General features: G+C 37.3%; 1 protein-coding gene across 1 annotated transcript in view; it reads right to left on the bottom strand.

Annotated features, from left to right (window-relative positions):
• Positions 1 to 290, bottom strand: part of LOC103200691 (S-phase kinase-associated protein 1-like) — a 15070-nt gene extending 14780 nt beyond the window's left edge. Inside the window, exon 1 of the mRNA XM_042781434.1 lies at positions 9 to 290. Coding sequence (XP_042637368.1) covers positions 9 to 290 — 282 coding nt within the window. The remainder of the gene's footprint in view (positions 1 to 8) is intronic.
• Between the last annotated feature and the right edge of the window lie 13833 nt (positions 291 to 14123).

The raw sequence follows: 14123 nt of genomic DNA on the forward strand, positions 1-14123 counted from the left end.
TGGTCAACTTTCAGGAATTCTTGGTCCCAAACCGGGATATCATCTGTTCTCTTTTCTTTGTTCTCATCATCCTCAGGAGGAGGAGGGTCATCCTTATGGTGGGTGCACCACTGAATGACCTTTTTTAGTATTGCTGCATTAACATCTGGTAGAGGAACTGTGTCATCATCTCCTTCATCATCCATTCCCAAATCTTCTAACATGGTCTTGATAGTCACAGATTGTTTGGCAATTTCCACATCAACTTCAAATATCTCTCCATCAGAACTCTGCAACTTAATTGAAGGCATGGTGTCTGGGCTCAAGAAGACAGTGGACTGGAGGCTGGCAAGAGCTGGGGTGCATCAGCACAAGCAGAAAGGAAAGGCAAAGAACAAAGCCACTCAATTCTTTTTAAATTTTGTAAATGAGGAACATACTAAGAAATTGTAATATATTTCACATTAAGCATTTATACCTTTACATGTACTATTTTAAAGTTTGCTTTATCAATTTATAAGATTTTATTTAAATTATACCTTTAAGTGTACTATTAGAAATATAAGCTATGGCATAAAAATATTTTTCTCTTTATGCTTTAATAAAATGTCACTTGCATGTTGATAAAGTGGATATAAAATTAAAAATATATATCTGCTCCTGTAACACTATGACTGTATTTTATTATCCATAGAAGGAGCTCTGGTAGCTTAGTGGCTAAGACACTTGACTGCTAATCAGAAGGCTGGTGGCTCAAATCCACCAGCCACTCCTGGGAAGGAAGGTTGGGCAATCTACTTCTGTAGTGATACTGCCTTGGAAACCCAAGGAGAGATCTCTATGAGTCGGGTGCGACTCAACGACACATAACAACAACAACAGCATCAAACAAAGTCTCTATTTTTTTCAAATTGAAGTATACCTAAAAATGGAAGGGAGCTCTGGTGGCATAGTGCCTAAGGCATTTGACTGCTAACCAGAAGGCTGGCGGTTCAAATCCACCAGCCACTCCTCGGAAAGAAGGTTAGGAGTCGACTTCTGTAGAGATACCGCCTCGGAAACCCAAAGAGGTGTCGCTGTGAGTTGGAGATGACTCGACGGCACATAACAACAACAAAAAAAAAAAACCATGAAAATGGAACATAATATATTTGAAATATGATGAACCACTTTATTATCTCATCAAAACCTCTATTTTTGGAATTTAGACACTGATGATAGAAATTGTTTTTTATGTTAATTCTCAGAAATCCTATCCTCTTTATTGTTCTACTGAAATGTAATAATTAAATAGAAAGCATGTAACTACTTCTTTCTCTCAGAGATGAAAATATTAAACCAAGTTAAAAAAAAAAAAACACTTTAAATTCAGTGGTACATCACAAAGCTAACACTTTATGAAATACATTTGGAATTTTGGCCTTGCTCTTAAAGATCGTAAATTATAATACTATAAAATGTATACGCCAATGGTTATTGCAAATATATATCATTTATCCTACAAACGTAGAACTCAAGATTTGTGAAACACTATTGTATATTTGAAAACATAAAAAATCATTTAGATCAAGAATAAACTAAAATACCCAGCAGTGTTTCACAGATGATCATCAGTAAGAAATCTTAGAATAACTGTCTTTCAGAATTACTATGAGGGTTTTTTCTATGTAAAAGTAAATAATCAGCAGGCTTTATTTTTAGTTGCCCATTTCTACCCTTTCTGTCAGTTTGTCATACTGTGGTGGCTGGCATGCTGCTGTGAGGCTGGAGGCTATGCCAGCAATGTTTCAAATACCAACAGGGTCACCGTGGTGGAAAGGTTTCAGTAGAGCTTCTCAATTAAGTTAGACTGGGAAGAATGACAGAGCTATCACTTCTAAAAAAATGGCCATTGAACATCATTATGGAGAGCAGTGAAACACTGCTTAATATATAAGTTTAATATATTACTAGAAAACTTTACCAATAGCCCTGAAACATTGTCTGATAATAGTGCCAGAAGATGAGCCCCTCAGGCTGGAAGGCACTCATAATACAACTGGGGACGAGCTGCCTTCCCAAAGTAGAGTCGACCTTAATGATGTGGATGGAGTAAAGCTTTCAGGACCTTTATTTGCTGCTGGGGCATGACTCAAAATGTGAAGAAACAGCTGCAGACATTCATTAATAATTGGAAAGTGGAATGCATGAAGTGTGAATCTAGGGAAAGTGGAAGTTGATAAAAATGAAATGGAACAGATAGCGATCAACATCCTAGGCATAAGTGAGCTGAAATGGACTGGTTTTGGTCATTTTGAATCAGACAACCATATGACCTACTATGTTGGGAATGGCAAATTGAAGAGGAATGGAGTCACATTCATTGTCATAAAGAATGTTTCAAGATCTATCCTGAAGTACAACACTGTCAGTGATTGATAGGATAATATCTATATGCCTAAAAGGAAGACCAATTAATACTACTATTATTCAAATTTATGCACCAACCACTGAAGCCAAAGATGAAGAAATTGAAGATTTTTATTTCTGCATTCTGAAATTGATCAAACATGCAATCAAGGAGCATTGATAATTACTGGTGATTAGAATGTGGAAGTTGGAAACAAAGAAGAATCATTAGTAGTTGGAAAAGATGGCCTCAGTGATAGAAATGATGCTGGAGATCCATAATAGTATTTTGCAAGACCAACAACTTATTCATTGCAAATACCTTTTCAACAACATAAATGGTGGCTATACACCTCATCAGATGAAATACACAAAAATAAGATTGACAGTATCTGTGGAAAGACGTGATGCAGAAACTTAATATCATCAGTCAAAACAAGGCATGGAGCTGCTGGTAGAACAGACCATCAATTGTTCCTGTGCAAGTTCAAGTTGAAGCTGAAGAAAATTGATACAAGTCCACAAGAGCCAAACTATGACTTTGATTGTAGTTCACCCAAATTTAGACACCATCTGAAGGATAGATGTGATACACAGATCACCAGTGACTCCAAGAGTTGTGATATGACATCAAGAACATCATATATGAAGAAAGCAAAAGGTCATTGAAAAGATAGGAAAAGCAGAAAAGACCAAAATGGCTGAAAGAAAAGACTCTGAAACTTGCTCTTGCATGGAGAGCAGCTAAAGCAAATGGAAAAATGCTGAAATAAAAGCTGAATAGAAGATTTCAAAGGATGACTCAAGAAGACAATGTAAGTATTGTAAAGAAATGTGCAAAGATTTGGAGTTAGAAAAGCACAAGGGAGGACCATGCTTGGCATTTCCCAAACTGAAAGAACTGAAGAAAAAAATAAAACCTTGAGGTGCAATATTTAAGGATTCTAAGGGCAAAATAAGGAGCTCTGGTGGTGTGGTGGATAAGGCATTTGGCTGCTAACCAGTTGGCTGGTAGATCAAACTCACTAGCTGCACCATGAGAGGAAGATGAGAAAATCTACTTCTGTAAAGATTTACAGCCTTGGAAATGCAATGGAGGTTGCTATGAGTCAGAATTGACTCAGTGGGAGTGGGCTTGGTTTGGTTTAGTTATGGGTAACATACTTAACACTTCAGGAAGCATCAAAAGAAGATGGAAGGATATTGAAAATAAAAATCTCCTATGCAAATTTTCACCCAAATTACAATAAATTTTTTTTTAAAAAAATGACAGAAAAAGAAGATGGAAGGAATACACAAAGTAACTGTATCAAAAAGAATTGGTTGATGTACAGCTATTTCAGGAACTAGCATATGATCAAAAACCAATGTTACTGAAAGAAGAAGTACAAGATATATTGAAGGAATTAGCGAAAAACAAGGCTCCTGGAATTGACAGAATATCCATTGAGTTGTTTCAACAAGAGGATGCAGTGCTGGAGACACTCATTCATCTAGGTCAAGAAATTTGGAAGACAGCAACCAGGACAACCGACTGGAACAGATCCATATTTGTACCTGTTCTGGCTATCTAGTGCCACTCTGACAAGAATATACTGCAAATAGGATGACCTTAACAAACAGGAGTTTATTCTCTTACAGTTCAGGAGGCTTGAAGTTCAAGTTCCAAATGCAAGGCTCAAGGGGCTGTGTGAAAGCCAGTCGACCTTGGCCTTCAGCTCTACCTCTTGCTCTGGGCCCACTAAAGCTAGAGGCATCTCTTCACTCAGGAAGCTACTGGCTGCTGAGCTAACAAGCCCAAAGTCGGCAAATAAAAAGGCACAGTCCGGATGTTACCAAACCACACAGCAGGCCATTAATTTAAGTCCATCGTAAGTCCTAATGTTGGCAGAGCATGGCAGGCTGCTGAACAATGACACAGCTACATGGAGGGTCCAAGTGTCCAGAGGCTAGAGACTATCCCCAAGTCTTCTCCTTCTATACAGGAAGGAGACCACATCTTCAAAGGCACCTACTCAGCTGCTTGTGGTAGATCCCACCATGGAGTTATTACCAGTCTGATCATGAGGAATAACTACCACCAGCTGCCCAACCACTCAACCAGGCCCAGCCAAGTTGACATACATATTTAACTACCACAGTACCTATTCAAAAAAAGGTGATCTCAGAGAATGTGGAAATTATTGAACAATATCATTAATATCACATGCAAATAAAATCTTGCTGAAGATAGTTCAAAAACATTTATAGTAGTATATTGACAGGGATTTTCCCAAAATGCAAGCTATATTCAGAAGAGGACATAGAACAGGAGATACTATTGTTGATGTCAGAGAGATCTTAGCTGAAATGAAAGAACCCAAGAAAGATAAACCTGTGTTTTATTGTCTATGCAAAGGCATTCAACTGTGTGGATCATAACAAAATACGGATAGCGTTGCAAAGAATGAGAATTCCAGAACACTTAATTTTTCTCATCAGGAACCTGTACATAAACCAAGAGGCTGCTGTTTGCACAGAGAAAGAAGATACTGCATGGTTTATAATCAGGACGATTGTATGTCAGCGTTGTATCCTTTCACCATATTTATTCAATCTGTATGCTGAGCAAATAATATGAGAATTTAGACTGTATGAAGAAGAACATGGCATCAGGATTGGAGGAAGACTCGTGAACAACCTGAAATATGCAGATGACACAACCTTGCTTGCTGAAAGAGAAGATGACTTGAAGCATTTACTAATGAATATCAAAGACTACAGTCTTCAATATGGATTATACTTCAAAATAAAGAAAACAAAAATCCTCACAATTGGACCAATAAGCGATATCATGGTAAATGGAGAAAAGACTGAAGTTGCCACGGATTTCATTTTACTAGGATCCATAGTCAACATCCATGGTAGCAGCGGTCGTGAAATCAGATGTATTGCACTGGGCAGATATTCTGTGAAAGACCTCTTTAAAGTGTAAAGAAGAAAAGATGTCACTTTGAAGACTAAGATGTGCTTCACCCAACCATGGTATTTCAATCACCTCATATGCATGTGAAAGCTGGACAGTGAATAAGGAAGACCGAAGAAGGTTTGATGCCTTTGAATTGTGGTGTTGATGAAGAATTCTGAAAATACCATAGACTCCCAGAAGAACAAATAATCTGTCCTAGAAGTGCAGCCAGGTTGCTTCTTGGAAGAGAGAATGGCCAGACTTTGTCTCACCTACTTTGGTCATTGTGATAGTTGGAGTTAGTTGTGTGTCAACTTGGCAGGACCACAATTCTGAGTGGTTTAAGCAGTTGTGATGTGGGTAATTCCCATGATGACATCACATGTATATGTTTTGAGCAGCAATCCATTGAAAGGGAGTTACCCTAGGGATATGGCCTGCTTCCAATATATTCACGGACATTCTGGGAAAAAGAGACACTCTTCTGTGCAGTGGGGTCCTGTTGTGCTGCCTACAAGTGTCCGTGAGCAAACAATCCACCATTTGGCCTGGAGATCTTGGATTCATCATTTGTTGGAGTCAACACTGGCGTACTGCCTGCCAACCTTAAGCTTGTCAGCCCCAATAGCTCCATGAATCAGGAAAAGCCTCCAGCTTGATGTTTGATCCAAGAACTTGGACTTGCCAACTTCTATAAGTGTGTGAGCCATTTTCCTAAGATAAATTTCTCTCTCTCTCTCTGTATATATATAAGCTTTACTGGTTTTGCTTCTCTAGATAACCCAGCCTAACACAGTCATGTTGTCAGAAGGGAGCATTCTTGGAGAAGGGTATTATGCTTGGTAAAGTTAGAGGGTCAGCAAAGAAGGGGAAAACCCTCAACCAGACTGGTTGACACAGTGGCTGCAAGGATGGGCTCAAGCAAAGCAAAGATTGTGAGGACGGCAGAGGACTGGGCAGTGTTTCATTCTGTCATACATATGGTTACTGTGAGTGGGAGCTGATGCACCAGCACCTAACAACAACTATACTCTTTGATACAGGAATACTTGATAGCCATGCAGTTTGATAGACTCTCCCATTCAGTTCAAGTCAGTATTTTCTCTAAAAGAATCCTGTAGAAACTGTTCAAGTCAACTGCTCCCAAAAATATTTGCATTTTATGTTTTATCCTCATCAAGGAAATTAAAGATTGTTGCCTTTTATTAGGCTAAATAATAAGAGAAAGTTTGCTCTTCAGCCTACGTTGACTGTTTTTGCCCAATACTTCCCCAATAATTCTATATAACAAACTACCTGCGTAGCTCACTGCCTTAGAAGAACAAACATTTATTCTCACAAGTCTGAGGGTCATTAGGCTAGGGTTTGGTTGGTCCTCAGCAGGAAAGCTCTGTCCAGGCTGCAGTAATGAAGCAACTCTTTTTCTCACTACATATCTGTAGTTGGCTCTGCTTCACATGTCTTTCATACACCTTCTCATACCAGCTAGTTAGACAGAGCATCTTCTCTTCCTGGTAATGGTGGGAGTGCAAGAGAGAGCACACTCTACTATGCAAGGACATTTAAAGCCCCTTATTGCATAATGTCTACTTGTATCCTGTTGGCTAAAGCAAGACACATGACCAACACTAAAGTCAAAGGATAGAGATTTCTTTTTGCACTTAGAGGGGAAATTGGAAAGCTGTATGACAAAGGGTATAAATCCTGGTTGGCATGAAAAATTGGAGCCTGTAATGTAATCTACCAAAATAATACTGTGGGACATAGCATCAGCCTACATTTAACTGTAGTTATAATTTTGAAGACATCTCTTCTTGATTATAAAGACATAAATATTATGAATAAATTCACCAAAACATGGATAATATTAGAATATGCCATAGGTAATGTTATTTATCATTACCAAAATAAAAAACCTGTTTCTATCAAGTGAATTCCAACACATAGTGACACCCTATAGGACAGAGTAGAACTGCCCTATAGAGTTTCCATGGCTGAAATCCTTATGAGAACAGACTGCCACATCTTATGCCCGAGAAGCAGCTGGTAAGCTCAAACTGCCGATCTTTCAGTTAACAGCTGAGAGCTCTTTAAGCGCTGTGCTACTAGGGATCCTTATACCAAAATGTTAACCATAAGTATTTACTTATGTAAATGGAAGTAAAATTAATTTTGCCTCTTCTGGGTATCAGTAGAATCTATTCAGAAATGTCATAAAAAGGAAAAAGCTATTTAGAACCCTTTTCTCATTCTTGCCAAAGACTAATTACAGCTAGTTCCATATGCAGTTTAAAATAGACCCTGAATGACCATTGATTGACCATTATAATGGAATTCCCAGAGTAGAGGTAATGGGGGTGGAGGGGCGGAATAAGAGTTTGGCATACATGCTGTTTAATAAAGTACAAAACTAGCAGTGCTCAAATTGTTTTATTTCATGTATATGAATAAGAAAATAATAGGTAATTCAGGTATAAATGTCACAAACATGATTTAAAGAGAATATAAATCATCAGGATACAAATGTCCAATAGATTGGTAATTTCCATTATCCCCAACATAAAAACAACATAAAATAAGTTTAATTGGTTTAATCTAGACTTTATTTAATGAAATCTAGGAAAAAAGTATAGTTAATAGTTCTTACATACATTTAGCTATATATTATATAGTGAGATTTTTGTGTATTAAATTCCTAGATTTATTTTCCTAGTGGTTAATATTAATCTATTTGATAAGGATATGAAAATTTTGTCTCGATATATAAATGTTAGTTGGTACTGGCAAATGATAGGTAGGTGGTATCTTGTTTTAAGATTTTAATATGTATTTTAAATAAATCCTTCAAAAATTAAACTTAATTTTCATAATTTAAATAACTTTAAGAAGAATTACTAACTTGGAACTTAATGAGAATATAAATATATTCATAATTGTACTTCTGAGCATTTAATTATTATTAATGATTTTTTAATTTATTTTTCTAATCAAAGTTTTAAAACTTTAAGAAGTGTTAAAGTGAATTAACAATTCAGGAGGATTCTGAGAAACAGTGAAAAACAGTAATTAAATATTAGAAGAAAAATAAAATATGCAAGACCAAAATGAAACTACAAGCTATGAAATAGAACAGGAAAGATATGAAAAAGGGGTAGAAGGAGAGAGTGTGAGTGTGAAAGAACTTTTGAAAGCAGTAAAGCAGAAGGTGGTAAAACATGGGTTGTTCGGGATGCTTCTGGTTCCCTAGTGCCGCTCTGACAAGAGTATACGACAAATGAGATGGCTTAACAAACAGGAGTTTACTGTCTTACGATCTGGGGACTTTAAGTCCGAGTTCAAAATTTCAAGCTCTAGGGGTTGGGTGAAAGTCCCTCAACCTTGGGTTTCAGCTATGCCTCTTGCTCCTAGCCCACTGAAGCTAGAGGCATCTCTTTACTCAGACAGCTTCTGGCTACTGAGACTGACAAGCTCAAGGTAGACAAACAAAAAGGCACAGTCCCGATGTTCCCAAAGCACATGACAGGCCATTCATTCAAGTCCATTGAAAGTCCCAAGGTTAGCAGAACATGGCAGGCTGCTGAACAACGACATGGCTATATGCAGAGTTCAAGCATGCATAAGCTAGAGACCGTTCCCCAAGGCTTCTCCTTATATACAGAAAGCAGACCACATCCCTAAGGCAGCTACTCAGCTGCTCCAACAGAGTTCACCGTGGAGTTGATTACCAGTCTCATCATGGGGAATACTACATCCAGCTGCCCAGCCACTCAACCAGGCCTAGCCAAGTTGACACACTAACTTAACTACCACAGTGACGTTCCCTCAAACTGATAATTAGACTCATCAAGTAATGAATCAGAGCATATGATTAGTAATGGAGTTCACTCAGTCACTGCATTTATTGAGTCCTACTATAAGCCAACTGCTCTTTTAGGTAATAAGGATATAGTGTTGAAAAAAATACTTAAACCACAAAAATATCTTCCCTCTTGGTGCTTATGTTATAGTAAAGGACTCAGACAAAATCAAGAGAAAAGAAAGAAAACTCTGGTATATTAGACTGTGATAAAAGTAAGATAATAATTAAGCTTGGGAGGGAAACAAAGTGTTGAGAGGAGACTGCTTGAAAGTTATATGCATGGCCCAGGATGTCCTTACTGAATAGGTGACAATTAAGTTAAGGCCTCAAAGAAGAAAAGACATCATGTAAATATCAGTCAGAGGGTCCAACATAGTACAGAGTCCCTGAGGCGACAGTGAGCTTGGTGTGTTCATATTTATGGCACAACAAAAGGAGGTCCTTTGATTAGTTTTGAGGAGGCAAAAGGAGAATAGTAGAAGATGAAGCCACATCATGTAGGTCTTTGTAGGTCATAGAAAGTATTTTGCTTTCACTCTGAGTGAAATACAACACCAAAGAGAATTGCCAGTGGTGTAGCATGTTTTGACTTAGAGTTTTGTTTTCTTTTAACGTCTTATTTTGAAGTAAATATAGATTCACAGGAAGTTGTAAAGATACAATGGAGTCCCATGTGCCTATGTGCCCATCATTCAGTTTCCTCTAATGCTTCCAAAAAACAAAACCAAATGCACTGCCATTGAGTCGGATCCGACTCATAGCGACCCTCATGTATAATTATATTACAACATCAAAACAAGGAATTTGACATTAGTGCATGACATTGGCAATGAATCTGACATTATCATGTATAGATTCATGGCACCACCATAACAATCAATTTACAGAACTCTCCCATCACCACAAATGTCTCCTTTTTGTTCCCCATGTATTCATACTCGGTCTCCAGCCCCACTCCATCTTCCTTAACCCCTGGCAACTTCTAATCCATTTTCTATCTCTATAACTTTGTCATTTCAAGAATGTTATATACATGGAATCATATAGTATATGACCTTTTCAGATTGGCTTTTTTCATTTGGCACAACACTCTTAATATCTACCAAAGTTGTTGCTAAGAAATATTTTTTTGGTACTACAGTTTAACCATCTACCTGTTAAGGGACATTTTAATTATTTTCGCTATAAGAAGCTCTGGTGGCATAGTGCCTAAGTCATTTAACTCCTAACCAGAAAGTTGGAGGTTCAAACCCACCAGCCACTCCATGGAAGGAAGACTGAGCAATCATCTTCTGTAAAGATTTATCACCTCGGGAAACCTAAGGGGGGTTGCTACGAGTCGGAATTGACTCAATGGCAGTGAGTTTGATTTTATTACAAATGAATCAACTATGAACAATCATTTGCAGGGTTTTTTTTGTGAAGGTATATATTCCTGTTAATATAATAGATTACATTGATTCTTTTGAATTTTGAACAAGTCTTGCTTCCCTGAAATCAACCTTACTTGATCATGGTATATAATCCTTTTTATATGTTGCTGAATTCATTTAGCTAATATTTTGTTAAGGACTTTTACATCTATAATCATGAGGTATATTAGTCTTTAATTTTCTTCTTTTATAATCTTGTTTTACAAGATTCTTTCTTTTATCATTTCATTTCTTTTTAGAGTTCTTCAGCCATTCCCTTAGAGCCAGCAGGCAATAAATTCTCTTCATTTTATTTCATGTGATAATGCCTTGATTTCTTCTTCATTTCTGAAGAATACTGTCCTGGGCATAAAATTCTGTGTAGATAGCAGTTACTTTTCAGCACCTGAAAAAATTTATGCCACATCTTTTTTTCACAGTTTCTGATGAGAAATCCTTTGTCATTCAAATTGTTTTTCCACTCCAGGTGGGTTTTTGGGAGCTCTGGCGGCATAGTGCCTAAGGCATGTGACTTCTAACCAGAAGGATGGTGGTCAAACCCACCAGCCACTCCTCAGAAGGAAAGTTAGGCAATCTGCTTCTGTCATGGTACTGCCTCAGAAACCCAAGGAGGGGTTGCTATGAATTGGATCTGACTCCACAGCAGTGAGTTTGGTTTGAGTTTGAGGTGAGTTTTTGTTTCTATGGTTTTCAAGATTTTTATCTTTGTCTTTATTAATTTTGACTATTATGTGTCTTGGATATTTTTCTACGTGAATAAATATACTCTGTATTGCACCCACTAAACCAGTCAGTACATTGATTGACAGTATCATGCTGTGTATAAAATACCTTAGCAATTTTGGATCTCTTCCTATCATGATCATGTTCTTATCCTTAAGAAGATAATTCACCAGCTTCACAGGGGAAAATAGCAAAGAACACATTTTCCTATGCCCCAAACTGCCCCAAATTCACATTATATACTTTCAAGGGTTATGTTGAAATACATGTTGAAAATGCTGAAACTGTTCCAGGCAGGACTAAGAAGACAATGGACAAAGGGAAAAAATAAATAATACTTTATTTTTTTTACCTGTTCCAGTCTGTAGCAAAAAAAAAAAAAAAAACACAGAGAGTAATTTTTTCCAGACTTGGGAACTGCTTGAATTTTTGCAATGGAAATGGAGAGCCCACAACCCAAACATTTTTCTGTGAGGCAATGCATGGACATAAATGGATGGAAAATAGAAGAAAAATAGTTTTTAAAAAATATCTTTATGTAGCAGAAGTTAGCAATCAAAATAAGCCTGGCTGGTGATTTGTGTGATTTGGGGAATGCAGCTGCCCATCCTGCCAGCTAACCCAAGAAAGGTGGCCCAGCTGTTTCCAGTGAAGAACCACAACAATGAGAATTCTGTTCTCTGGGAGACAGGAGGATTAGTTGCCGATGATCTGGGCTGTGTGTGGGACCACACAGCACTCAATTCAAACAGAAACCCAAAGTGCACTATTTGTGTGCCATGCTATTTTAGAAAGTCTGAGCTAATCCCACAAATAATATACCATTCATGAAGTAATTATAAAGAGAGTAGTACCACTATGTTTTCTTTCCAGAAAGATGATGCTAAAAATATTCACTGGCCTCTAACATAAGTTGTTTAAATAGCTGTTCATTTAAAAAAAAAAAAAAAAAATCTAAATTGATTGTGAAAGATTTTGACACTTTTGCCCTGAAGATAGACTTAGAATGAAAAGTAGAGGAACCATGACTTTATCAGTTGCTGGCTGTTCATGAATGTGCCTAACTCATTATATATCTATTTGTGTTTATGTATATGTGTGTGTCTATGCTTTTCTTTGACTATTTCCTGATCTATCCTCATTCCTATTTAGGCCAATAAATTTTTGGTTCTATTTTAATAAAATGTCTTCTTAAAAAAGAAAACTACTTTCTGGAAAAAAATTCAAATTCCTATATTAAAAAGGGGAAAATGACAATGTCAAAAACGGCAAGAGGGCTGTTCTTTGGGTTGTTAATACTGTTGCTTAAAATATTTCCCATAGGAGAAAGTTTAAACCCTTTCAGGCATAAGATTCCTCATTCCTACATCTTCAGATATATCTTCACCTGCTCCCTGATTCACCCCCTATAATCTGACTGAAAAAGCAATCACTCAGTTTTCCATATTTGTCATTTTTTTATTCCTCTGTGGCTTGTCAGTTATAAAGACCTTCCCATAAAAAAATGCTCTGACAACACTAATCTACCTAGAAACCTTCAGCTCATTTTTGCAGATCAAGCTCAAATTTCACTCTTAAGTCAGCCTTCCCTGAACAATATCATGCAGAGATCCTGAGTCACCCCTTATGTGTTTACATACCCTTATAATAGTCTTACTGTGCTCTATTACAACTTACTGATTATGAGTTCTGTTTTCTCTAGATTGCATGTCCTTTGAAGATGGATTTGCCATATTAATATGTATATTCCTGGCATCTCATATATTGATATATGGAAGACATTAATTAAATATTTCTTATATTGATGAAAAATTTAATGTGTCCATTAGTTTATTTTTCATGTTTTGGTTCATTGTGGCATGCTGCCTCTCAGTATACAGTCTGCCACAACCCAGGATATAAAGAAGAAAAGGGTCATGCCATTTGGTTGAATTAGCTTTAACCAAAACAAAAAATGGACATGCTAATATGTGGAAGGCTAAAGTGAAATGCTCCATATCCTCTCCCTTTTTCAGTGATTTCCTTCTTTTCATTTGCCTGAATTCTATGTGTATGTATGTATGCATATCTGTATGTATGTTCGTATATAAATATAAGTGAATATTTGGGGGATTTTTTTGGAATAGAGACTATTGCTACCTATGGGTAAACAGTACAAAATTGTGTTATTACTAGACCTTCTTATTTCCAGTTCCTTAGTTCCTGTCATGTAAATGCTACATATTTTTGGTAAAGTCAAAACAATATAGAAATTTATAGGAAGGTTAAGATGGCATACTACTAATAGATGGCACACCAGATCCCTCTTTCATACAAATAATGATCCTGAAGTTAGGAGCTCTGGTGGCATAGTGCCTAAAGCATCTGACTGCTAACCAGAAGGCTGGTGGTTCAAACTCACCAGCCACTCCTCAGAAGGAACATTGTGCAATCTACTTCTGCAGTGATATCACAGCTAGTGGATTTGAACTGCAGGGCTTTGAATGACAGCCAAACGCCATCATCAGCAAACCTCTCCAAATGGACTCAGGGGCTGCATCATCGGCTGAACTTTCAAACACCGAAAACAAAAAACAAGCTTTAGCCTTCTCCCCTGGAGGTCACTTCTTCCACCAATCTCCTTTTTCCTACACAGGTACTCGGTGAATGAGCAGATTCTGCCACAACAGCCAGATCCCAGGGCTGCTTGCTGAACATAACTAGAAAAATACTGCCTCAATTACCCTATCCTTCCTTCATTTTCTACTTTCCTCTTACCCAATTTTTCTTCCTTTCTATCTGATCATTTACCCCG

The sequence above is a fragment of the Orycteropus afer genome, unplaced genomic scaffold, assembly GCF_000298275.1.
Source record: "Orycteropus afer afer isolate SDZICR_OR568_19922 unplaced genomic scaffold, OryAfe1.0 scaffold00007, whole genome shotgun sequence".
In the NCBI taxonomy this organism is placed as follows: Eukaryota; Metazoa; Chordata; class Mammalia; order Tubulidentata; family Orycteropodidae; genus Orycteropus; species Orycteropus afer.